At 47.3% G+C, this 25046-nt stretch overlaps 1 protein-coding gene across 1 annotated transcript in view; it reads left to right on the forward strand.

Moving 5' to 3' along the window:
* The first annotated feature begins 2818 nt into the window (after positions 1 to 2818).
* The window catches only part of TBX15 (T-box transcription factor 15), a 110155-nt gene continuing 87927 nt past the window's right edge, over positions 2819 to 25046 (forward strand). Inside the window, exon 1 of the mRNA XM_041757449.1 lies at positions 2819 to 3510. Coding sequence (XP_041613383.1) covers positions 3306 to 3510 — 205 coding nt within the window. The 5' untranslated portion in view covers positions 2819 to 3305. The remainder of the gene's footprint in view (positions 3511 to 25046) is intronic.

Raw genomic sequence — 25046 nt, forward strand, 5'->3', positions numbered from 1 at the left:
TATAATGAGTGGAGAAAATGTATAGCACACTCCCAGATTTCTACGTTTCATCCCCCAAGCCTTTTTTTCTTTTCCCAACCACATAAAATTATACACTTAAGTCACAGACAGTAAACCATCCTGCTTAATCTTCCTTCGGATCGTCCTCCCAGTCAGTACTGGGTCACAAACCAAGGAATGCATGCCCCTTGGGGGAGGGGTACTTAGAATGACTGCTGCAGTCACAAAAAGAAAATATCCCCGGCCCTCCCATTTACCTGAAGGAAAGCTTCTATTTTCATGAATAATGATCCAAAGCAACGTGGCTTCATGATCATCTGATTTGTTTTAATGGCCTAATTCACAATTCTAGGATATGTGTATATACTGCAATGGAGGCAGGGGCAACCTATGTGTAGACCTGAAGGAAGGGTAATAGGAACTCCTCTGAGAACTCTATGCAGAATGTGTGTTTTGGGGTGAGGTGCAGATGCATGCTATTGAAGCCAGTGCTCTCTTTTCTATGTGTGTCTCTCCAACATGTGTAAAATGGTCATCTACATTGTGCAGGCTTTCTGGACCTGCATCTAGGTATGTGGATAAGCCAAAGTCCTCTTTTTGAGAAGCTTTCACAGTCTCAAGGAGGGGGTATGGCCTGTGGTACATCTACTTCTCAATCCAAACCAGGTCTGTGTGGGAAGGCCAAGGCAAGAGGCTGCCAGAGGGAGATGGGAGATACGGGCAAGGGGAGGAGGAAAACCCTGGGAAGGAAGAGAGGCTGGCCCCATCTATGCTATCCCACTGGGCCTGGTCCCAACGGGCCCCAGCCACCGGAAGGGCAGTGAAACCAGAATCAGGAGCCAGGAGCCCAAAGAGAGGTCTAAGCCACTGGAAAAGGTAACTGTGCGCTCCTGGCTGGCCTTTGTCTCCCCCTCTTTTGCTGAGACCCCGTTGTGGTGATTGTGCTGTCACTTTCTGCCCCAGCTCAAGGCAGCAACGCTGAACGGTGACTGAGGTGGGAGACCCTGTGCCTTGCCCTGCAGTCTCCCAAGCGCAGTGGGAGACACAGAGGGGCTTTGTGAGTAGCTTCTAGATCCCAAGGTTCTTGGAGTGCTGCTGGGGATCCCCAAGCCTGAGGAAGGCTCCTGGAAGTCACCGGAGGCCAAGCCTGCCTGAATCGCACTCAACCTGTGGCTTCCATTATTCTTTCTTCATTTGCTGCTCGGCTAGCTTCCTCTCACCTTGCTGATGCCCAATTTGAGGGAGCTCTAAAAATGTTCTTTTTTGCTTTTCTCCGAAAAAGCCCAAGGTGCAGTGGTGACACTCAGCCGTTCCCTGCAGCACCAGAACACTTCCAACTATAATATCAAGGATTAGATTTACCGCGGGGTCCGGAGGGGAATGTGGCCTTTTCAGAGGCCAGGCAGGCCCTCCGCTGTCGCCCCAAAGTGGAAGGGGAGGGAGATGGGCGCTTGTTCTTTGCGGGGGGGGGGGGGGGGGGGGGGGGAGAGAAGGTGTCCTCTGCCCTAGGTTTGCTGACCCTGCTCCCGGCTTGGCTTTCGGCGACACTTGTCTGCTAATCCTCTCGGTCTGTCGCTCGCACCCGGGGAGCTGGCTCTTTCCTCCCTCTTCGCTCCGGGATAGAAGCGTCTGGACCAAGGCGTTGGGATGGGAAGATCAGGCTGTGGTTAGGCCGCCGTCCGCGAAATCCGAGACCTTCTTTTCTGCTTGGCAGGATCAACTTCTCGGCCCCTGTGAACTGGCTCTGCGTTGAGCTGCGCTCGGGGTCTCCAGCGGCCCGCGACCAGTGGCATGGCCCAGGAGGGGGTGTGGGAAATGAGAATGGCCAGAGGGCTGGATTGTAAATTCCAGAGAAATCTCTGACGACCGCGCTGTCCTGGAAAAAAAAATTTTTTTTTTTTTTTTTTTGAGGGTGGTGGGAGGGTCAGTGAGCCGGGACAGCCGGTTCCCGAGGTGATCAGATTTGAAGGGAATTCTGAAAAAGCTCTTCCGCTGTCAAAGTTGCTGGCTGCCCTTGCGCATCCCCTCTCCGTGGGTTCTCCAGAGCAGGCGCCCCGAGCAGGCAAAGCTCAGCTCAGCATCCACGCCGAGGGGAAGGCGAGCGTTTGCTGCGTGCGGGCCCAGGCGGGAGAAGCCTTGGGAGCGCGCGGTCCGCAGGGCGCCCCGCCGCCGGCCTCTTGCTTGGACGGAGCAGAGCAGAGCCTACGTCTCCTTCGCCACCAGGTAGAACTGGAAGGAGGAAGCGCCTTGAGATCCACAGTTACAAGACCCTCGATAGTAACGGGGCGACTTTGTTTATTTCTTTCGTTTTGCGTTAGCCAGGGTTGCTTCGAAATCGTACCACGGGAAAATAACCTGTGTGGCGAAATCCCGACAGAACCCGAAGACTTGTAGCGTCTGGAGGCAGGCGCGAGATTATCGGGGTCGTTTTCTGGGCGTTTTTGGACAGGTTGAGAGCCCCCCCCCCTCAATTCCAGATCGGTCATTAAAATGACTCTGGGCTTGCAGCGTCTGTGAAACTTAGATTTGGGAGGAAAAGGTACGGATTTGGGACTGGCAGGAGTATGGAGAGGCACCGATCAGACCTCGACTTTCGGCTTTCCTCCCTCCCCCATGAAGAACTCGTGGGGGACCGGGGAGCCAGGGGTTAAAGTCGGCCCGGGAGCATCCCCGGACTGCCCGCGCCGAGCCTTGGCCCGGGCCTCAGTCTCTCCCCTTCTTCCATTGGCCCGAGCTCCCAGGGTTTCTCCTGTTCCCTCCTCGCCATTGGTCGGGGGCTGGCTTTTTTTTCCCCTCAGACTTTCTCTTCCTCCCCCTCCCTCTCCCTCACCCCACGGACAGGAGCGCACCGCCTGCCCCCAGCTCCTTGGGAAGGGAGGAATTCAGAAAAAAAGTTTCCCAGAAGTTTGGATCAGAGGAAGGACGGGAAGACCGAGAGAGGAAGAGGGAGAGGGAGGAGAGAAAAGGGAGAGGGAGGAGAGAGAGAGAATTAAAAAAAAAAAAAAAAGATGAAGTCCAGTCTGCACAGCCTGTGAGCGCCTGCCCCGGTGGGTGGGAAGCAGGACTCGGGCGCTCATGCAGCGAGCGGGCGGCGCTCCGGGCGCTCGTTCCTAGCGGCTGGGGCAGCCAGGGGCGTCGGTCCCGGCCGGCAGCGGAGGGCGGGGGAGGACGCAGGGGGAGGGTGCAGAGGAGCCGCAGGGCCGCCGCCTCTCCCGGGCCCGGCCCGGCGGGCGCTCCGAGCGTGAGGGCGCGGGCTGTTCCCTCAGTAGCGGGGGCGAGCGGAGGCCGGGGTGCGGGCGGCTAAGATGAGTGAAAGGAGAAGATCTGCAGTCGCCCTGAGCTCGCGAGCACATGCCTTCTCGGTTGAAGCCCTGATCGGCTCGAATAAAAAGCGGAAACTGAGAGACTGGGAGGAGAAGGGGTTGGACCTGTCCATGGAGGCGCTGAGCCCCGCGGGCCCACTCGGAGACGCGGAGGACGCGGCCGCACACGGCCTGGAGCCTCACCCGGGTGAGTGCGCAGGACCGGACCGACGGAGGCGGGCGGAGCGGGGACGCGGGCGGCCCGCCGGGCGGGCGGACTGGTGTGGAGGGAGGCCCTGCTCGCTGACGCCCTGCCTTGCTCCAACGCGGGTTTCCCTTCCTTTGCGCAAATGTCAGGAGCCCTCCCCAAGTTCGCCGCGGACGATTTGGGGGAACCGAGCCTTGCATTCTCCTCGCCAGCCTCAAGCAAAGAGGCCTCGGTCCCATCCCTTTCTGTTCTGGGACCGGAGCGCGCGGTTCTGGGGTTTACAGCTGAGCGGCCGCAGGCCCCTGGGGTTGAGGAGGGGCGCAGATCGAAGGCGACCGCAGGAGTGGAGAGGGGCTGGGATTCGCTTCTGAGAGCTCCAGAGGACCGGCGCGGAGTTCTCGGGCTCGATACCCAGTCTCGGGAAATGCCCGGTCTGTCCCATTTAGCCTTCGGCCTCGGTCCTCGCCCTTCCCCCACCAATTTTTCGGGGACTCGAGTTCTTGTGTTTCCCCTACTCGGGAGACGACGGAGCATAATTATATTTCTCCTTCACAGTGCTTATGGAAAAAGGTTGTATGTTAGACCTCTCACCCTGCGCCCTGGGTCACTCTTAAGGGCCCACAGGTCTGTGTATTGGGGGGAGCAGAGCGATTAATTTGTGTCTCGGATCTATGCACAGTGTATGCACACCACACGTAAAACACAGAGCCGACGTTGGTATCTGTATTTTAGCAGAAACCTGGATGGGTTGTTGAAGGAAGGGGGAGACAACTTAACGTTTTGTATTAAGTGCCAAGATTTCCACTGTGCAAAACAGCCCCTGGGAAACAGCTGTTGTCGGAAGAATCTTGCGCGCGCGCGCGCACACACACACACACACACACACATACACACACACACTTATACACGTACGCTTGCAGCTTGGTTTAGCGGTTTCAGAAACTTTCCAGCCAGGACTTCTACTGCTATTCTGGAGGTGCTTCTGCTGACCAGCTAGGGTTGGGGAGTAAACCTGGGTCAGCGCGCCGGAAAGCGGAAAGCCAGGGTGGGGGCGGCGTCTCGCAAAGGGATGGGGGGCGGCCACGGGCCCAAGAACTTGCGGACCAGAGCTTGGGGCCCAGGGGCTTGGGGGCTGGAAAACTGGCCGACCCAAGGAGGGACAGCTGTCGCTTACATTTTCTCTTTCGGCAGTGACAGTTCAATTTCCATGCTCCCGAGGCTAATAATAACGCGATTAGCGGGTGACTTGCAGAGACCAGGGTTTTATGAATTCTCCGTGTTCTTGTGGCCCGTTACGGTATTTGAGTTTAGTGCTGGGGAATTATTTTTATTAGTCGATGAAAAGAAAATTAAAAGGAGATTTATTTCGTCCGCTCAAATCTTTCCCTGTATTTGGATGCGGGTGCCTGTCCACGCGGACCCCTGTGTGGGCAATCCAGAAAGGAACGCGTGGCTAATGTGTATTTCCCATCTCTGGCCAGACTCTATTTCCGCACCGCATTTAGATGTTGTCAGAATCTCACTTGGGCCTTCACACAGTTTAGTGAAAGTTCTTTCAAGGCCTCATGACAACTCATGATTAGGGAAGTTAGTTTATTTTACTTTGCTGATGGTGGAAGAGACAGAAATTATTCAACTGCGCGTGGCAGGCACCGGGGCCGCGGGTACTTTTCTCCAGGGAGAGGAGGCCAGGTCGGCTGAAGCTGGGTCTAGGGTCACTGGTTCAAAAGGACCAACACCTAGAGTCATAATCAGAGACTCGGTTTTTACAGTTTTCTCTTTCTGCGGTTCTTCTCAGCTATAGTGAGGAGAGAAAAGGTTGGAAGAAGGAGAGACCAGTCCAGAGACATAAAGGCCAGGACCTGTTTTCCAAAATGCTGTTTTCTTGCTCTCACAGTATAGGGGTAGAGGGTGATGACCTAACACAGAACTTTATGTCACACAGAGTTCGGCTGACCCTTTCCCATTTCATCTTATCGTTTTTTTTGTTTTTTGTTTTTGTTTTTGTTTTTTTTTTTTAAAGATAAAGATGGGTGTTTGGATTAGAGAAAACGAAATATGTTTGTGGGGCTAAGGCCGGGGAGAAAGAAGGAGCTGAAAGACCAGAGCACTTTCGGGCCTCCTGTGGGGCCAGGCTACTGGCCGAGCCTGGCTGCGCCCTGCACCCAGGGAATCTCCAAGCTGGAGCCCCCTCCGCAATGGCCAAAGCTTTCTTACCAACTGGACATAGAAAGAGAAAAGATCTTTCAGAAAAACTGCACGGTGGTGTGCAGCCTCCGCAGTCCCCAGAGTGGAGGAGGCGGAGCTGCAGCCTCTGGGCCTGGATCCTGGAGGAAGGCGAGGCCAGGGCTTGGGGTCCCCAAGTAGGCCTTTCTTTTTCCTCTGGTACAGTGCCCTAATGCATGCACACACACCACCTTTAAAGGTATGTGTGTGGTGGTGGAGGTCAGAGAGGGACACAGGCGACTCCCTTGTGCCCCGGGGCCATGCCTCTGCCGGCCTTGGCCTCAAATGATTTAAACCCCCTTTTTGGATTAGGACCGAGAGCGGGCTGGACCCGCCCGCGTGGCTTGCCTGCGCTAGGCCGATGATAAGAAGTCAGGAATGGGGGAAAAAAGGACAACAAAAACAAAATTGCCACGGAGCTTGGGGGAGGATTAAACAAACACGCACACAGATACAGACAGGACACCCGCCTAAAGCAACTGTGTTTATCATTTTCACCATTTCCTGGCTCCGACTGGTACCTCCGTTTCCAGCCCTCCCTTCTGGTGCCTCAAAATCCCAGGATCCCGAGATAACGCAAGGGTTAGATTTTAACGTTTAACTTTTATTCAAAGACGTGGCCTTTTGCTTTTTCACAGCCCGTTTTTCTTTCTGCCTCTGGACAGAGCTGGCTTTAGTTGGTGCCCAGAGCCCGCAGCCCCGGGGGGCGCCAACCTACAGCAGCCGGGGACCAGCCCAGCCTGCGCACTGTAGGAACTCACACATCAGAGGACACACAGTATGTATTTCAAAATTTTCCACCGAGCCTGCTGGTCCCGAAAAACCCTGAGGCCCACAGGGTCTTGGAGAAGGGCCTGTGAGGTGCCCTCATTATTGCTATAACTCTGCGTCTTTTGGAGAAGCCGGCAGGACGCAGCCGCCGCGGGCACGGGAGGGGCTCCGAGGAGACTGACTCCTGATTCTCCGGCCTGCTGGCCCCCGCCTCTCACCAAAGCTGCAACAGGGAAAAACTTTTGAGCCGGGATCGCTCGGAACAGCTGCTCCGGCTGCGGCCTTGGAAGTGTATTTCAGGCACGCGGCAGCGCCATCTGCGCTGGGACCCCAGCCCCGGCTCCGCCCGGCTTCCCCAGCTCGAGTTTGGGCCTTTCCCGCCCAAATCCACTGCCGAGTGCGGCCGAGGTCCGGTCTCCCGCGGAGCGAAATAATTCAAACCTTCTGCGAAAGGATTTCCCCCTCCAGGGCCTGCGGCCCTAAGCCTCGCAGCCGCGGCGCTCCGGAAGTCTTAAGAAGGTGGCGGCGTACGCGGGTGGGCACACAAAGCAGGCACACTCAAGACATGCAGGCGGATCTGCTCTCCGCGCACATGTGCACACGTGTCAGGATCGCGGGTCCCGCGCACCTATCTGCACAATCCCTAGTGAAACGAGACAGGAAAAGCCCGTGCAGTGCCTCAGGGCTCGCTCTTCTTTCGAATGACCGAGATCAACTGTTGACGAGAATTAATCTGCCAGTTTTATGGCTTGTTTGCTCAGAGTAAAACCCAAGATTTTAATCCTGACATCACCCCTCCACCCACCCCACGCCCCAATAGGGAAACACAGGGTCAAAACGGAGGAAGTGCCTCTTCATTGAAGTTTGAGTAATGGAGAAAAAGCGTTGAGTTTGAAGCCAGTGGGGAGAGTGCACTTGTGCGGGGCAAGAACTAGCCTGGGCGCAGGTCGGAGCATAGACGGTGGGGCAAGGGTAATGGGGGGTGCGCAGGGCGAGAAGCCAAGGTGAGTGCCTGAGGGAGAGTCCGGGGCAAGGAACACTGGTTCCTCAGTGGTGCGTGCGCCCCGACCCCAGTGCAGGCCTCGGAAGGTGCCAGGCCTGGAAACGAGGATGAGCCAAGTGGGGTGCCTGCTGGACATGCGCAAGGCTCTCGCTTGCAGAGTCGAAATGGCCTTCCGCGGTGGCCGCCTGTTTGGTGAGTGACCTTGTGTGAAGGGGAGTGCGGGGGTAGGCTAGATCTGAATTGTCGCAGGCTGCTGAGGATGGTTGTGCTCGGGATGACTGCCAAAGGCCCTTTTGTCGCGCAGGTCGGACGGTGGCTAAATCGGACGCCCCCTGGCTACTCCGGGCTGGGAGAGCGCACTGCAGTCGTTCCCGGGTGATGGGCAGGGTCCTGAAGACGTTCTTTGTAAAAGCCCAGCAGTGGCGCGGTGGCACAGTAGGAGCTCCCAGGGAGGAGGAAACAGTTCTAATCCCCTCCATCCCGCACTTGGAGCCAACTGCTGGAGGGCAGTGGGGAGGACAGGGAATTGGGAGGACCCTCGTGCCCAGCGTTTGGAATGGCGAAGGAAGGGAGGCGGAGTGTGCTGTGTCTTGCACCTCCTCCGGTCTTCTCGCGTTCCCCGCGCGCTTCACAGGTCCTCGGGCTGAGTGCGGAAGGTGCTGGGGTAACAGGCCAGCATGCGGGGTGAGGGTCTCTCCTTTGGCGTCTAGGCGGTGCCAGGCGCCTCGCCCGGCCCCGCCGCCCACCTCTGTCCCTCCGAGACCCGTCCGAAGCGCACGAGCTTAACGCCGGGAGCAACCTCTCCCGCACAGATCAGCTCCGGACAGATCGGCTCGCAGCCTAGGCGCGCAGCGCTTCTGAATTTGCATCTGCCACGCCCCAGCCGACACCCTTTCTTATCGAACACTTTCTTTGGGTTCAGAGCTGGCCACTTGAGGTTTCCCGATTTTCTAAGTTAAACTCTCAGAAAGAAAAGTTCGCGGCGTGGCGTTCATGCAAGGAGAAGGGGGAATTAAATTTTTAATAGTGGAGTTCATACTGAAATTATACTGACGTATCCGCTGCCGTTTGCCTGCCCCCCCCCCATTACTTCAAATGGTATCAAGACCATTTTTTTTAAATATTAAAGGAAATTAGTTTCAAATAAAAATTAATACAGCGAGCTCGCGAGGAGCGCCTGAAGAATGGTATGATACCTAACCTGGGAGCCCAAACTCAGATGATTGGGTGTTGGTGGTTGGTGTTCTCCCATTTATTTGTATATTTTCCTTTGTGTGTGAGGACATGCATTTAATGGAAGCAAGTCCCTCATCATTAATCCTTCATGTTGGGCCATAAGAGGAGAGGGACAAACACATATTGGCTCAGAAGACCTGAAACATTTTGTTCATCCAAGCTTCTCCAAGGGCACTGCTAGTATTAAAGAGAGAAATATTTCAGGCCTGTCACCATTGTTCTCTCTGTTGCCAAAAATATAATATTAATAAGATGTAGGATCTTTTTCTTTTTTGAGATCCTGATTATGGACTCTGTTGGAAGTTTATTTCTTGCACCCAGGAGTAAAATGATTACTTCTTAAATCTGTCAATTCCTTCTCTAGGTGACTGTAGAGTTAAAAACAGAAACAAGACTGCACTGAGAAGATTCCACAGGGATAAAGCGCAGAGAGCAGACTGGCATTTCACGTTCTTTTCTGGAAATGCTGAAATCCATCTAGTGATTATTATGGGGGGTGGGTGGGTAGCTGGTTATTGCTTTTTTACTCCCAAAAGACAAAGACAAAGTAGTTCTGCGGGAGAGAATATTTAGTGGTTTTCTAGTTTTGACCTTTTGGGATATTTTTCCACAGGGAAAAAGTAGGGAACTGGTGGAATGTGGAATCTTTTTTTTCCTCCTTTCTCTCTCTCTTTCTTTCTTTCTTTCTTTCTTTCTTTCTTTCTTTCTTTCTTCTTTCTTTCTTTCTTTCTTTTCTTTCATCCATGTGGTTTATTTTTGCCTTGCCTTTTCTGGTTTCCAGTAAGCTCTAAATTTTATATGTGCATGGCTGAGATACAGGGGTCTGCACTGGAATAGCAATTAGCAAATTTATAAATTAGGGTCTGTTTACATGTCTTTGGGCAAGGATAATCATTACTTAATTTAAGTGAGGCCCCTGCTCTAAGTGTCAGGATGGAAAATGAGACTCAGTAGGGAGGACAGGAGGTGAAATGGGAAGAGGTGGGGAATTAAGCAACTGGTGACGACAAATCAACATTTATGCAGTGCCATTAATGGCTTCACTTTGAGGCAGGACATTTTGCTGACTACAAACTGATGATGAGCTTTTGATACCAGAAGTGAAAATAGGCCTTGCACTTGATACTCTATTCTATGCTCTTTTTGCCAGCCAGTGTTTGGCAATGCCCTTTACACCTAAGTGTATAATATGTATTAAAGAGTATGTAAACAGTTGTATGTCTTTGCAAACAAATTTATGTTTAACTCTGCAGCTCTGAATGAGACATAGATAATATTTCAGGAAATATCAGAAAAATATTAGAGAAAGTAAAGTGCCCCTTCCTTATTTGTGGAGTCAGTTAATAAACTGGAAACACCTAAAATTTGGGGGGCCAGAAATTTTGTCATCTCTAGGTATCACTTGACAACTCAAGAGAATCCCAGATGTGAAACTTCTAAGTATTGGCATTTCCATGTAGCTGTCAAATTAATTGAAGATTTTGACCAAAGTCTAAGAAAACAGCAGAAAAATGAGACTGGATGGATACGATTGAAAAGACCAGGAAGAGTGGAATTTTTTCTAACTAAATTTGACATTTAATTTTGTGAGTAATGCCATCTTCATTTCAGAATGCTGGCTTATACTGAAGAATAATTTCATGTTCTTCCATGCAGAGAGTTAATGGGATTACAAAGGGAAATCTGTTAATAGAAATAACGAGAGAAACTGTGATTTGGGGACAGTACTTTAACAACACAGGAAATATGTGGAAAAATCTCTGTTAGTCTCTTGTATTTTCTTCAGTATAGTTGCGGAGGCTAAATGAGCTGTTTCCAAATTGCCACACACTTTAGAAAATTAACAACAACCCCCCCCCCAAGTTTGGATTGCACACGTAATATCCTAATATAGCCTTCTTTTAAAAACCGGAATACTACAGACAACTGTAGAGTTCCCTTGAAGAGATCATTAGAGGTCATTATTATGCACCTAGCCGGGAGCCCTGGCATTTTAGCGTCTGGTTCTTAACGGGGTGAACCGAAATTCTCACTCCCAGCACCGGCTGCCTTCTCTGCTGTCTCATAGCCCCGAAAGTATGAAAGTATCGTTGAGCCCCAGACGTGGGCTCGGAAAGTAGTCAACCCCCCATATGCTCTCTTATGCTCTCTTCTCCCCCCACTTCCCCTCCCCCCATATCCTGTTCCCCTCCCCCCACTTCCTACGCGCTCAGTGAAACGCCCGTAGTTTTCCTCTCTCTCTCTCTGTCTCTCTCTCTCTAAAAGAAGTTGAGATAAAATTTCACCGAGGAAGGAGGTGGGATTGCATCTCTTCCCGTGAAACCAACCCTGGGAACATGGGGGACTCGGGTAACCTTCCCAAGGGCGCGAATTGGGCCCCGGGCGCGCCTGCCCTCCCCCGGCCCCTCGCCCGGGCCTCGGCGGCGCCTTGGGGCGGGAGCAGCTGCCGGGGCAGGAGCGCTCGGGCCCGACCGCTGTGCGCACCAGCCCGGCTCCTGCCCCGGCGCTCGGCGCTCGGCGCTCTCGGAGCTCGGGCCCCGCCGGCGGGTCAGCGCCGCCGCTGGAAACCCGGGAGTGCGCGCTCCCCGGGGAGGGCCGGCGCCCTTCGCAGCTCGGTCACAGCCTGGAGGGTGCGGGCCGCCAGGGGTAATCCCGAAGGCCTGGGTAAAAGATCCTTCTCCACCCCCCCGCAAAACAAAAACAAAAGCCAAAGAACCCCTCCCCAACCAAACCAAACCAACCAACCAACCAACCAACCAAAAACCCCCAAAACAAAAAGACCCAAGGATCTTACACCTCGCGCCCTGAGGGGAGTTTGAGCTTTGGCTTTCATCAGGCTGAACAAATTTCCAAGGAATCAAACTGACTTCAAACATTAGCAATTAGAAACCAAGAATCCTTCGGCCTGAAGTACTTTTAATCCTTAACCATTTCCAAATGGGTAATTCTAGGGTCAGTAAATATCCTAGCCAGTCAGTTAAAAAGGAAAATCATTCTGTCGGTTCTTCGGTTCCTCTTCGAGAAACAGAGGATCCCCGGGTGCTTCAGACGGTCCATGATGACAGAGATGCCCCCTGCCCTCTAGAAAGCTGGCATTGCTCAACTGAGACAAAAGGACAGCAAACAATTGTCCTTCACGCTATACTTGGAGATTAAAAACAGTGAAGTAATTCTTCTCCTAAAAATAAATTAAAAAAAAAAAACACCCATAGAAATGACTACTAATCTTTGACTACTACATTCTTACTACATAAGAAACAGGCAGGAATGGTTTCCCTGCTACAGTTCAGCAACTCAAGGTTAGCTGAGAAGGAAGTCTTTCCTGGAGGCTCAAAGTGTCAATCACACTGGGCCCCAGGGCCCTGAATTGTAACCTAGGGGGCTTAGGGAACTTGGGTGGTTCAGGGCTTGTGTTCTTGCTCCTGAAAAATATACAACTGATTTGTAGGGAGGAGCAAGCATTGGTGTTAATAAGTGATGGTGAGCACAGCGGTACTTTCCCTAGGTTTGACAAAGCTTCCTCAATTTAGTGGTCTTCTACTTTGATTGATTGATTGATTTGCAGCAAAGCTGGGGAAGGGGTTATGTACCTATGCAATAATGAGGGGATAAAAGGATTTGTGAGAAAATGGATCCTATGAGTAAGATTGCAGAAGAATACTGAATTGTAAAATATTTCAGGAACTTTAATTGGTTATGTGGACATCTTTGAGTCCTTACTGTGCTACAAAGCTTTTAACATGGGCTCTCATATTCAAGATTATATCCATGTCTTATGACAGAAAGAGGGCTCGAATAGCTTAAACAAGACCTAGAGTCTAGTACTATAGACTAGAGTCTTAATTTTGGAACCAGGGATATTTGTTCTAAAGGCAGATGTATAAATGTGAAAAAAATGTTTTAAAGTTGTTTCATAGCCTCTGATGAGGCTTCAGTTCCTGGTTTGTGAAATGAGGGAGAGAGATTCATGTGACATGTGAAGCCCCTTTAGCTGTAAGATTCTGTGATGCTGTTAACTTGTTAAAAATATTAACATTCTCTCCTAATGTACCTTCGCCATCACTTGACTCATCCCTTTGTTGGAACTAGGGAAGTTTTACTGCAATTGTAGAAAGTAACAGTAATAGTAACACAAGCCCACCACCCCACCCCCAAAAATATTTTTACAGCTAGAATTAAGAGCTTCCATAAAGCTCTTAAAAAGTTTTTAGATTAATATCACATGTTCAGAAGTGCTGGATCTAGTCCTTTCTGTTTGATATAACCTATTGTTGCTTGTGTGACTGCCCAGGACCCTCCTGCTGGGAGAATTCTATGGCATTAGTGAATTTAAAGGACATGTAAGTTATCTATGCTTTGGACATTTTTTGTGCCATCCCCAGAAATAGCTGGAAAAACTATGGATTTGAAAAAGAAGACTGAGAAAAAATAACTTTATCACTAGTAGATTGTATTGGTGGGACACCCCCCCCCCCCAAGAAAATCAGTTGCTCCTCATTATTCTCTAAGCCTGATGGAAAGCACTAGTAACTATTTTCCATGTCTAGTCTGCTAAGCCGAGGTCTTGATCTGGCAGAGATATGAGAATGCTAAAAGGATGACTTAGTAACAGGCAAAACGCTTGTCAACAAGATAGATCAGAAGACAGCTTAGCATTCAAGACCTCTATTCATAGCTGCTGAACTTGAGGGCAGGGTCAGACAAAAAACTGGGCCCAACACACACCTAGGAGAGGTTCTCAGATTTCTATCTGTGGGACTGTCTCTCCTTATAGACTAATATAGCTGGGCCAGTGACAGCTCCACACTTGTATTTGGTGGTCCCATTCTCTGCAGCCACAGCCCCTGTGTAGACTTGTGTCATCAAGGAGCTTATGAGTTTGCTGTCATCCTTGCTCACTACCACCCCATAAACTGCTGTAGGGCAGGGACCTTGTCTTCACTACTTTTGTATCTCCAGAGCCCAGCATGAGTGGCTGGCACAGAGCAACACTTCATATATAATGATAATAAATAGCAGCATTTGTTGAACACTATGTACCAGTCACTGTGCTAAGTTATGTGTTATATATTATATATATAGTGATAAAATCTATAGTTTACATAATATGTATTAAAATATATAGTATAGTTATGTTATATTATTGTATAAAATACAATTTATGTATTCCAAATCACAGTATATAACTGTATATATATTCCAGAAAATACACAACTATATATATAGAATGTGTGTGTATAGAATATACATAGTGTGTGTGTGTGTGTGTGTGTGTGTATATATACATATACACATATATATATGCACACACTGGTGTGAGATGGTAATACTCTTACTATTATCTTTTAATCATTTCTGTTTGGTGCAATGAATGAATGAATGATACAGTATAGTGGTTAAAAGCTTACTCAGCCATTAGAAACAACAAATACCTACTATTTGCTTCAACGTAGATAGAACTGGAGGGTATTATGTTCAGTGAAGTAAGTCAGTCGGAGAAGGACAAACATTATATGGTCTCATTCATTTGGGGAATATAAAAAATAGTGAAAGGGAATAAAGGGGAAAGGAGAGGAAATGAGTGGGAAATATCAGTGAAAGTGACAGAACACGAGAGACACCCAACTCTGAAACGAACAAGGGGTAATGGAAAGGAAGGTGGGCGGGGGGGATGGAGTGACTGGGTGACGGGCACTGAGGGGGGCACTTGACAGGATGAGCACTGGGTGTTATGCTATATGTTGGCAAACTGAACTCCAATAAAAATTATACCAAAAAAAAAAAAAAAAAAAGCTCAGGTTTTTTTTTTTTTTTTTTTTTTTTTTTTTTCTGAGCCCTGCCTGGTTCCAACACTTGCTAGTTGCATGACCTTGGGCAAGTTCTTTAATCTCTCCCATCCCCTGTTTCTGCACCTATGACATTGTAATAATAAACATTCATCAAAAAGGTTGGTGGTTGTGAGGATTAAATTAGTACGCATAGAGGAACAAAGGATTTAGCAGTGTCCGTTATTCCTATCAATTGAATTGATAGTGATCATGCACCTTAGTGACCTGCCTGATAAGAAATTGTCGCAACCTATAAATCTAGCAGGCACTATTCTGCTCCCCCAGTCTTTTGTTTTCAATGGGATGTTTGGGACTTGGAGGGTGATCAGCATTTTGTCTAGAGCTCATGGTTAGAAACAGAGTAGAGAATCTGAGTGTGAATGGCTGGCTAGGGAAGTCAAATAGGACTTTGCAGACTCTTGATATTCAGGGTTCTGCTGAGACAGAAAGCTAGCCTTGGAGTAAGCGTCTGTGGGAGGGAGAGAAGGCTTCAAGGGTGAGGACCAGCTGTCTGGCATGTGGTAGGAAGAGAGGGTAGGTGGAGGGTGGGGCAGGGAGCCTCGGCTTCACCAACTCCCCGGGAACTGGGCTCTGGCAGAGGACAGAGGGGCCTTTCTGGACGCCGGGAAGTGAAAGAACACAAGCATGTTTCTCTGGTTAGTTTCTGATATTCCTGCCTGGAGCTCAGAAATCCCCAAATGGTCAGGTTTTATCGTATGAGGAATAAAGAAGATTCATTTTTGTAAAGCCTGTGTTCTGATGGCCTCCAAGGTTTTTTGGGCAAAATGAACCGGTTGCATCCATTAATTTGAAACTGAAGAAAAGGATTTGTAGGTGTTGCTTTGTTAAGTTACAAAAATGGTTTAAGGAGAATCTGTAAGTTGACTGTCAGGAAGAGGAGACTGGGAAGTCTTCTTTTTTTTTTTTTTTCTGGGAAACAGCAGAAGCCCCAGCCGTTGTGTTAGAACTTACATCTGGTTGCGCGATTTTGCACTTTTCTTCCTTCCAACAAACAGAAGCCTGGATTTGATCATTTGCTATTTTTTTTTTTTTCAAAAAAAAAAAAAACACCCCAGACTTTGTTTGTATTGGTTCCTGGTAACAGAGGGGGAAAGTGCATTCCCAGGGGAAGAGGAACATAGAGAAGATCCCTCCAAAGGCCTCCTTCATGTAGCCCAGCACCCTTCAGCAGCAGCACTCAGGCCCTTCCTGACCATCCAGAGGAGGAGGAGCTGCTCTGCCCTGGCTGGCATTCAGGCTTCAGTCTTCCCAACAGATCTGTGCACCACATTTTATCTCCAAGACAGCTGTTTCTTTCCTTCCCCAATCTTACAGATATCCTCTTCTCTCAGAGTGCTTCCGGTGCTGACCAATAAAAACTCTGATGGGTTGAGGCGTACTCTGTATCAGGCACTGTGCTCTTGATTTTTTTTAAAAAACATTTTATTTATTTATTCATGAGAGACACAGAGAGAGAGAGAGGTAGAGACACAGGCAGAGGGAGAAGCAGGCTCCATGCAGGGAGCCCGATGTGGGACTTGATCCTGGGCCTCCAGGATCAGGCCCTGGGCTGAAGGCGGCACGAAACCGCTGAGCCACCCAGTGCTCATGATTTTATTCACATTGTCTTATTGCATTCACCCAATAGTCCTTGAAGGGAGGTGATTGTTTCCCCATTTTTTAAAAAAAGATTTTATTTATTTATTCATATGAGAGAGAGAGAGAGAGAGAGAGAGAGAGGCAGAGACGTAGGCAGAGGGAGAAGCAGGCTCCCCAATGCAGGACTTTATCCGAGGACCCTGGGATCACAACCTGAGTCAAAGGCAGACAGTCAGCCACTGAGCCACCCAGGTGCTCCTGTTTCCCCATTTTATGGATGAAGGCATTGAGGCCCAAAGAGATTAAATAATTTGCCACTGTCCTTAACCACTGCACCAGATTGCCTCCCCCTGTAGATAGCTCTTCAGTGCTCTAGAGAGAACTTTGAACTTTTGTAGATGGAAATTTGTGCTTGCTACCTGTGCTGCTCCCCCAAACAGAAATAATTAAATCATAAATGAGAGAGAGCTCATTTACAGTCTCTGGGTCTCTGTCTTAAGGTGCCTTCTCCATACGGGCTTAGAGGAAGCCTCTGTGTGACAGTGATACTGGGAGGAGTTTCTGAGCCATGGTCTTTGGAATAGGGCATGAGTAGCCATGCCAACCTGACTTACTTTTCTTTGACTTCATGCACAGAAATCTCAGTGTCTGAAATGTGGTGGCTACATACTGAATTTGATCTAAAACCTGCTCATCCTAAATCCTCTCATGCAGTGAAATTCAGGGGAGACTGTAACTGCCCTGTTTTAGCCATTCCCTTCTCCATTCACAACGGGATGGGTGGAATCTTATTGGTAATTGATTCAAAATGGAACAGCTTAGAAACGTATCAGTTGCAGTGACGAGCAATTTGTGCATTTCTAAGTACTGCTGATTTTTTCAAACTCAGCAATCACAGCTGAAATCCCTTTGCCATGGATTGAATTTACAAAGGAAGAGATTCTGATTTCCACAGTGGCTTCTTTTTAATGCCCCAGGATTAGGTAACCGCCTTGAGGACCCACAGCAAGAACACCAGCTCTCAGAGTCTCGGCTTTAACTTTAACCTTTGAGTGACTGCTCCGATTCATTTATTTTATAACAGCTCTATTTAGAGCAGACTTGTTTGGCATGGGATTGATTGTTTGCAGAGATCTCTCATTCCTATACATACTTCTACAAAGTATTCCTTTACTCTTCTAGCATGTTCTACATGGTTGTGTGCCCAACAGTGAGTTTCAGGGAGCTGAGTAATGGGCTTCAGGGTTTCTGGTCCACCTGTTCACTGTCTTTCCATCACTTTCCCTCCCACTCCAAGTAACTTTCCTCTCTTAGGAAGTCTGATGTCTCTAACAGGGATTTGGAGAAAAGCTACACCCCCGATTTCAGTGTGTGGACTGTATATTAATGTGTTTCTTGGCTATGTAATGGTAAGGTCTATCATATCCCTGTTTGTTGTGCCCGTGTTAGAGAAGTGGCTTCTAGAAACTAAAAAGAGAAATAAAGTCCATCTCTGTTTTAAGGCTTTGCCTTTCCCTACTGCCCACCTCATTCTGTGCAGGCAGCGATTCATAGGATTCAATATACTCTTGCATCAACAGAAGCATATGAATCTCTGGGCCCACTTCCTTTCCCAAGGAACCCATGTGGAGCCAGACTCTTGAAATATAGAGTGTGGCAGAGGATGAGATGAATTCTGTAATCTTGGATGGTTTGCTGGATGTCACTCAAGAGATCTGTTCAATTACAAAGGTAGATTCTGTAAGATATGAAACCAGCCAGGCCTTGGCCATTTCATTTTTCCTCCAGCATTCAGAGCCCTAGTTGCACGGCCAGCATTAATCCTGGGAACGTTAGATCCCATCTGGTGCAACTGTGCATTACCCAGATTAGACTGTGACATCACAGAGATTTAAGGCATCTCTGTGATATTCTGACTGGGTGGTAGGTATTGCAGGAAGCTCTTCCTACAGACACAGGGCAATCTGATGGCTGTAGGAATGAGCCAAGAGTGAATGAAGTTCTGGCGACCGTGTGTTTGTGTGTGTGTGTGTGCGTGTGTGTAGGGGAGGGCTGGCAGGGGTGCCGAGGGGTGTTATGGAGAGCTGGGAGGAACAGTTCCCCCAGCCTGCGTGGGTGAATTGGTTACGGATGTTAACATTTTTTTCCTTGGGGCTTGACTACATTCTTCTTTTTCTTTGCCTGTCTGTTTTCCTGCCCGAACTGTTAGGCCTCCACAGCTGTGGGGCTCATTGCTGGTGAGTGTTGAGAATGACAGATCTGGCTTTATTGCAAGGGCAATTTTGGGGCATATGTATAGGTAAACTTTTGTGAGGTTTTTATCCAGTATGTTTCATAAAATTTGAGGAGTTTTTTTTTTTTTTGAAGGGGGGCATCATCTTGTCAGCTTAGTACCAATCCTGTTATTTCATCAGATGACCTTTCTTAGGGATGAAGTATGAAACGTTTGAGAGGCAGAGGGCCCTTCATATCCTAGAGGCAGAAGGAACTGGCTAGTATGGGAGACTAGGACAATAGATTGAGATCAAGGAGGCAGCAGAACACGGTAGAGAACATGGGGTTGTGGACCCCTCAGGGCACATAGTTCTGGCCATGTGACTTTGGGCAAGGGACTTCACTCTGCCTCAGTTGAGTACATGGAAGCTGAGGATAACACTGCCTGCTGCAGGGCTGCTGTGAGAATTCAGGGAGATAGCAAATGCAAAATACTTAGCACAGTGCCAGGCACATAGAAAGTACCCAATATTAGCATCTGTCTCCTTTGATCATAATTAGACTTTTAGTAAATTGAGAAAACTCAGAAGCTTTTCAGTGTTCTTATGAAAACTTTTGGTGAGTGTCAGACACAGAATCATCCCAAACTACCTTTCTTAGTTGATTCCATTGCTGCCCCATTCATAACACATCCCTTCACACAGGCTGACATTTTTTTTTAAGCGGACACATAACTGACATGCGTTGTATAAGTTTATGGCATACAGCGTGTTGACTCGATACATTTATATATTGCAATATGATTACCACCTTCTGGGGTGAGGAAATTTTAAGATGTAGTCTCTTAACAACTTTAAAGTATATAATACAGTGTTGTCAATTATAATCACAATGCTTTGCATTAAATCTCTAGTATTTATCCATCTCACTGCAAGTTTTGTATTCTTTGACTGACATCTCCCTGATTCTCCTACCCCCCAGCCCTTGGTAACCACCATTCTACTCTGTTTCTATGAGGCCAGCTTTTTTAGATTTTACATAGAGGTGAGATCATGCAGGATCTGCCTTTCTCTGTCTGACTTATTTTACTCAGCATAATGTGCTCGAAGTCCAACCATACTGTGGCAAATGGGAGGATTTCCTTCTTTCTCCAAGTAATACTCCACTCTGTCAGTATGTAACATCTTCTTTATTTGCTCACCCATTGATGGACGCTTGTTTCCGTAGCTTGGCTATTGTGAATAATGCTACAGGGAACATAGGAGTGCACATATCTTTTTTGAGATCCTGCTTTCGTTTCCTTTGTATGCAGGCTTTTTAATCATTCTCTATGCAGTTGCACCTGCTCCTCCTTCTGTTTGAAACACTTTCTTCCTTCTTTTATCCTAAAGTTCCTAAAAGAGTTTATTTATCCTGCTTTCAAGATCCATCTTAAGGACCTAGTATGACATAAATATTCCCTGATGAAAAAGGGCAATTTGATACAAATGTGAATTGACACGATGCACAGATTCAAACATGCAGAGCTCACGTACGGTTTGGATAATGTGCTAATGGAAGGAAGTTCTTGGGTGCCACCAGCTTTATTTTTCACTTGAAGTCTGCCCTGGAGACTTTTTAGGTGTCTTTCAGGAGTCCTATGAAGGAAACTTTCAGGAGTCTCTATGATTTCCTATCAAAATGGTACCAGTGCACTTCTGTCGTTTTATAGTCACAAAGGAGTCTCAGCTAGATGATATTTGGCTCTCAAAGGAGTAGCCAAGATGGTAAAAATGCAGGGGTTCCTTGTTGGCTACCATCATCAGCAAGCTCCTCTTGAGAGCTTGTCTTCACCAAGTAATATGATTAGACCATTGCTGGGCAAGGCTTCTGTCCTTCTTTCGGCTTCATAGAATACCAACAGGCCAGTAATAGGACTTTAGTCTTTCTTTCCTGAGTGGGATATATGCCTGCTATCTTTTTGCTGTCCTGTTAGATTGACATATACTTTTTGACTCTTGAGCAACTAATGCCTATAGCCAAGGAGATGGTCTTGGCCATCTCTGTTTGTTCTGTGGCTATCTTTGCGCATACGTACACACACACACACACACACACACACACACACACGCACAGTGCTTTTGATTGTGTTTTTCTACATTTTAAAACTGGTCACTGAAGAAGGGGTTAAGTAGAAGCCTATACAACTTAATGCTTTGTACCTTTCTTATGACACTTAACATATTTTGCCTTGAAAGATAACTTTTTGGAGAGCATATTTGTTTTATAAATTGGCTAGAGTGGAAAACCCTGGGGACCACTGTGTCTTACTCATTGCTGAATCCCTGTTAGCTCTCCCTGAACATTTGTAAAATGGAATCAGTAGCTGTCAAACTTTGGTGATGGATTTTGTAACCGCTACAGCCACTTTGCAGATAATTTGGCTTCAAGATGGTCCTAGACACCCAGCATGAGGTGTCTGCCAGTTGCCTGTAGGTGTGATCTTGGATGTGTCAATTGATGTCTCTATACTCTGGAGTCTTTCTATCTCTAATGGACATAAGACCACTGAATTTTAGTAAGAAGGAGAGGATACCTCATTGTACTATTAACAAGCCATTTTTGTAGCTGATTGCTGAATGCTTTCTACATGGAGCCTATTTTGGAAGCTCCCTCCTGATGAGGCATTAGCCTATAGAAGCACTATTAGCTTGTGGGAGTACGTCTGCCCCATCTTACCTTATTTGTTTCAGGCCTTATGTCTATGGCAGCCTCTGTTTCCTGCCCAGCATGGGAGAAAAAGAAATAGAATAAAAGCCCATCTGAAAATCCCCAGTGCTAAACTGAAGTGCAAAAATATCCCCAAATGAAAGACAGATTGCATGAGTTTGCCCAAGAAGGCAGCATAGAGTTACATTTAGCTGAAACAGAATGACAGAAATTCTTCTGACGGTCCCTTCCCATGAGCAGTAGAAATACTTGAGTGAGCTGACAGGAGGTCCCATCTCAGGGCTCTGCCCCAAGATATGGGAGAAGGCAAATTGTCAGGAGGGAAAAAAAAGAGAAAATCCTCTGAAACATAAGGTAAGTTTTGAGCAGGGTAGGGGCTTGAGGAAGGTGAGGGAATTCTGTGAGAACACATTTCGGAACCAGCACAGTCATAAAGAAAAGTCAGGGATCAAGACTTTTCTAAGTGTTAAGTGCCAAGTACTTTTTGGTACCTGTCATTTACATATAAGACCCTTAGGACTGTCCTGGGTCTGACTCAGAGCATCAAGGGGAAAAACAGCCTCAGTTTGATATTTCTCTTCATCCTTTGTGCTTTGTGAGGTGCCATACAACTGTGAGTAGCTGGAACCTGCTTTAGAGGAAGAGGCTCTCCAAACCTACCTTTGTTTAGGCTCTCAGCTACCATCCCCACAGTGGCGGCTGATCACTGGGAGAAACCGATGTCATGGGTTTTTCTGGGATCATGGCTCCGAGCCATTATTACATTCTGAACACAGCAAAGTGGAGGCAGAGTTACCTGGAGGTCAATCGACCTGAAGCTCCCAGTTGTGGGAAAAGAGAGCTTCCCTGCACTTTATATGTAAACAAGTGGGATGACTCTGAGTCTGCCTTTCTCTGGTTGAATATCTTTGATCCTAAATCATGAGGATACTTCTTCAAGATGAATTTGTGGGCCGCTAAATGTTAATTGCCAACAGACTCAAAGGAATTGTTCAATGTCCTGCTGTCTTTTGGGAGCCCACCATTCCAATGTAGTGCTTATTATGGATCCTCTTTAGAAAGAAAATTCCCAAACTTGGGAATGGGTCACATGGCCACTCACTCAGATCTGGTTGGGGGTCATGAAGGACCCTATTGGCATACCTCTGAAAGACAACAGGGCTCTTCAGATGTTGGAGTGTGTCCTCTGGAGCATGAATTGTCTACAAGAGGTCTAAAAGTTTGTTATTCACTCATTGCCATCCTGATTCTTAACAAAATGATAGACTTCCCTTAAGGTCTCTCATGGTTTAGAAGGTCAGGAGCAGGTATCTTCTAAAGAACCTAGAGTTAGAGTTAGTATCTTCTAAAGATACTGACTTTGGAAGGTCGCTGCCTTGTGGCCCTTGTAATAATCACATGGATTGAGCTCCTTTTTTTTCTGTTTCGCAAAGATGTAGGGCAGAGGAGAGGATGATAGGATCTTGAGCAATAGGATGAGGAGAGAGGCCTCTCCTTTGAGCTGCACTACAGAGAGTAAGTACATTTGTCCAGGATGTTCCAGAACTTGGCACAGATTCTCTGAGGAAAGAGATGCTCTGACTCTTGTGCCAGCTGCCTTTCGTGACATGCAAAGCTTCTCTTTAACCCAGGTCTTGTTAATAGTCCATGGTAGGTGATGCAGTGGTTATGATATCCATGCTATTCTGTCTTAGGGAAACCCCCCAGATTGATTTTCTAATCTCACCCATGTTTATTTTTAAAAATGAAAACAAAAACAAAAACAACCTGAAGTGCCTGGTAATCAAGCTTGAGTTTGAGGCCTGGTGTCTTTGTCTGGACGGGGCTCTGGACAGAGAAGCTCTCTGTGCCTGGCTCAGGGACTCTGTTCATTGCAAACCAGTATCTGATATCTACATTGCATGTTCATTTTAGATGAGAAGTGTGGCACCAACGCCCTTTTTCAGAAGCCCAAACCAGAGCCAACAGTCCCTCAAACTCATTCCTATGCTTAGAGCTTCTGGATATTTCCTTCCTCATGTGGCAGCATCAACAAAACAGCCTATTTACATATCAGTGCAAAATATTATCAGTACCAATTCTTCTGATATCTGAATAAACCATGTAAATAAATTTCTACTTAACTTTAATCAGTGGGACTTATAATAAGGTGCTGCTATACCTGACTCTGAATTATATGAATTTTTGCCAAATAGGTAATAGAATTATTGGATAATAAACTTACTTTTCAATATACATAAGTTGTTTGCTGTTTTTAGGTATTCTAGAGTGAAATGCCATGCAGGACAAGAAAAAAAAATCCTTTGATAAAGTGAAAGCAAATTCCTATCACTTCAGTAATGCCAAATTTTCATATATCAAATTTGCTAAAAGTCATCTTCCTGTGACAGATTTTGTATTTTTGTTGGGTCTGAAAAATGGATTCATTCTGTTAATGACTTGGATTTCACCTCTTGCACTGCCAAACTCAGAGATTCTGTGTATTACTGCTTAAAAATGAAAGTGTCCTGTTTCAGGGAATTTTGTAAAGAAAAATTCAAAATACAAGGGTCAACTTCAAAAACATTGCTTACGTTATGGTGAGGGAAAGGGCCCTAATTCCATTTTCAGGGTAGAATATTGAATGAGAAGTCTTCTTCTTCTTCATTTTTTTTTCTAAATATTTAATTTATTTATTTGAGAGAGAAAGTGAGAGAGTGAGAGAGAGAGAGAGAGTGCACACAGGTAGTGGGAGCGGCGGAGGGAGAGGAAGAAGCAGGCTCCCCAGTGAACAAGGAGCCCAACACAGGGCTCAGCCCTAGGACCCTGAGATCATGATCTGAGCCCAGGGCAGACGCTTAACTGAGCCAAGCAGGCACCCCCTTCTTCTTCTTTTTGAATTTAAATTCAATTAGCCAACATATAGAACATCATTAGTTTCAGATGTGGAGTGCAGTAATTCATCAGTTGCATATAATACAGTGCTCATCACATCAGGTGCCCTCCTTAATACCCATCACCAGTTACCCCATCGCCCGGGTGGCTCAGCGGTTTAGCGCTGCCTTCAGCCCAGGGTGTGATCCTGGAGACCGGGATCGAGTCCCACATTGGGCTCCCTGCATGGAGCCTGCTTCTCCCTCTACCTGTATCTCTGGCTCTCTCTCTGTGTCTTTCATGAATAAATAAATATTAAAAAAAAGGGAATTTCTTAAAGAAAAATTCAAAATACAAGGGTCAACTTCAAAAACATTGCTTACGTTATGGTGAGGGAAAGGGCCCTAATTCCATTTTCAGGGTAGAATATTGAATGGGAAGTCTTCTTCTTCTTCATTTTTTTTTTTTAAAGTTTTGGGAAGTCTTCTTATAAGGAAAAAACATCAGGTATCTCCAGGTACTGGAGGTCCAGGTACATGATCTGCCCTCTCTGCCCTCTTACTTCTCCATGCAACCAGGGGAGGAGGCAGCATGCCATCCAGCTCTTTCAGAGGTAGTGGCAGAAACGGGCTCTGGTTACTATTATTGTTCTCTTTCAGACAACTAAACATTTTATTAGGAAACTTTCTCACCATGGAAATACTGGGAGCCCTCCCTCCACCTTCATCAGTGTTATCACCATTCTTTCTGTACTTGTCCCACCATCTCTTTTCTTTTTTGCTGGAATATTTCATCTACTTATTTATTTGTTTGTTTATTTATATTTATATATTTATTATTATTATTTAAAAGATCTTATTTATTTATTCACGAGAGACACACAGAGCGAGGCAGAGACATAGGCAGAAGGAGAAGCAGGCTCTTTTTGGGGATCCCAATGTGGGACTGGATCCTGGCATCCCAGGATCATGCCCTGAGCCAAGGCAGCTGCTCAACCACTGAGCCACCCAGGTGCCCCCTATTTATTTATATTTTTAAGAACAATTTTATTTATTTATTTGAGAGAGAGACACAGAGAGAGAGAACACATGCACGAG

The sequence above is a fragment of the Vulpes lagopus genome, chromosome 5 (genome assembly GCF_018345385.1).
Source record: "Vulpes lagopus strain Blue_001 chromosome 5, ASM1834538v1, whole genome shotgun sequence".
NCBI lineage: Eukaryota > Metazoa > Chordata > Mammalia > Carnivora > Canidae > Vulpes > Vulpes lagopus.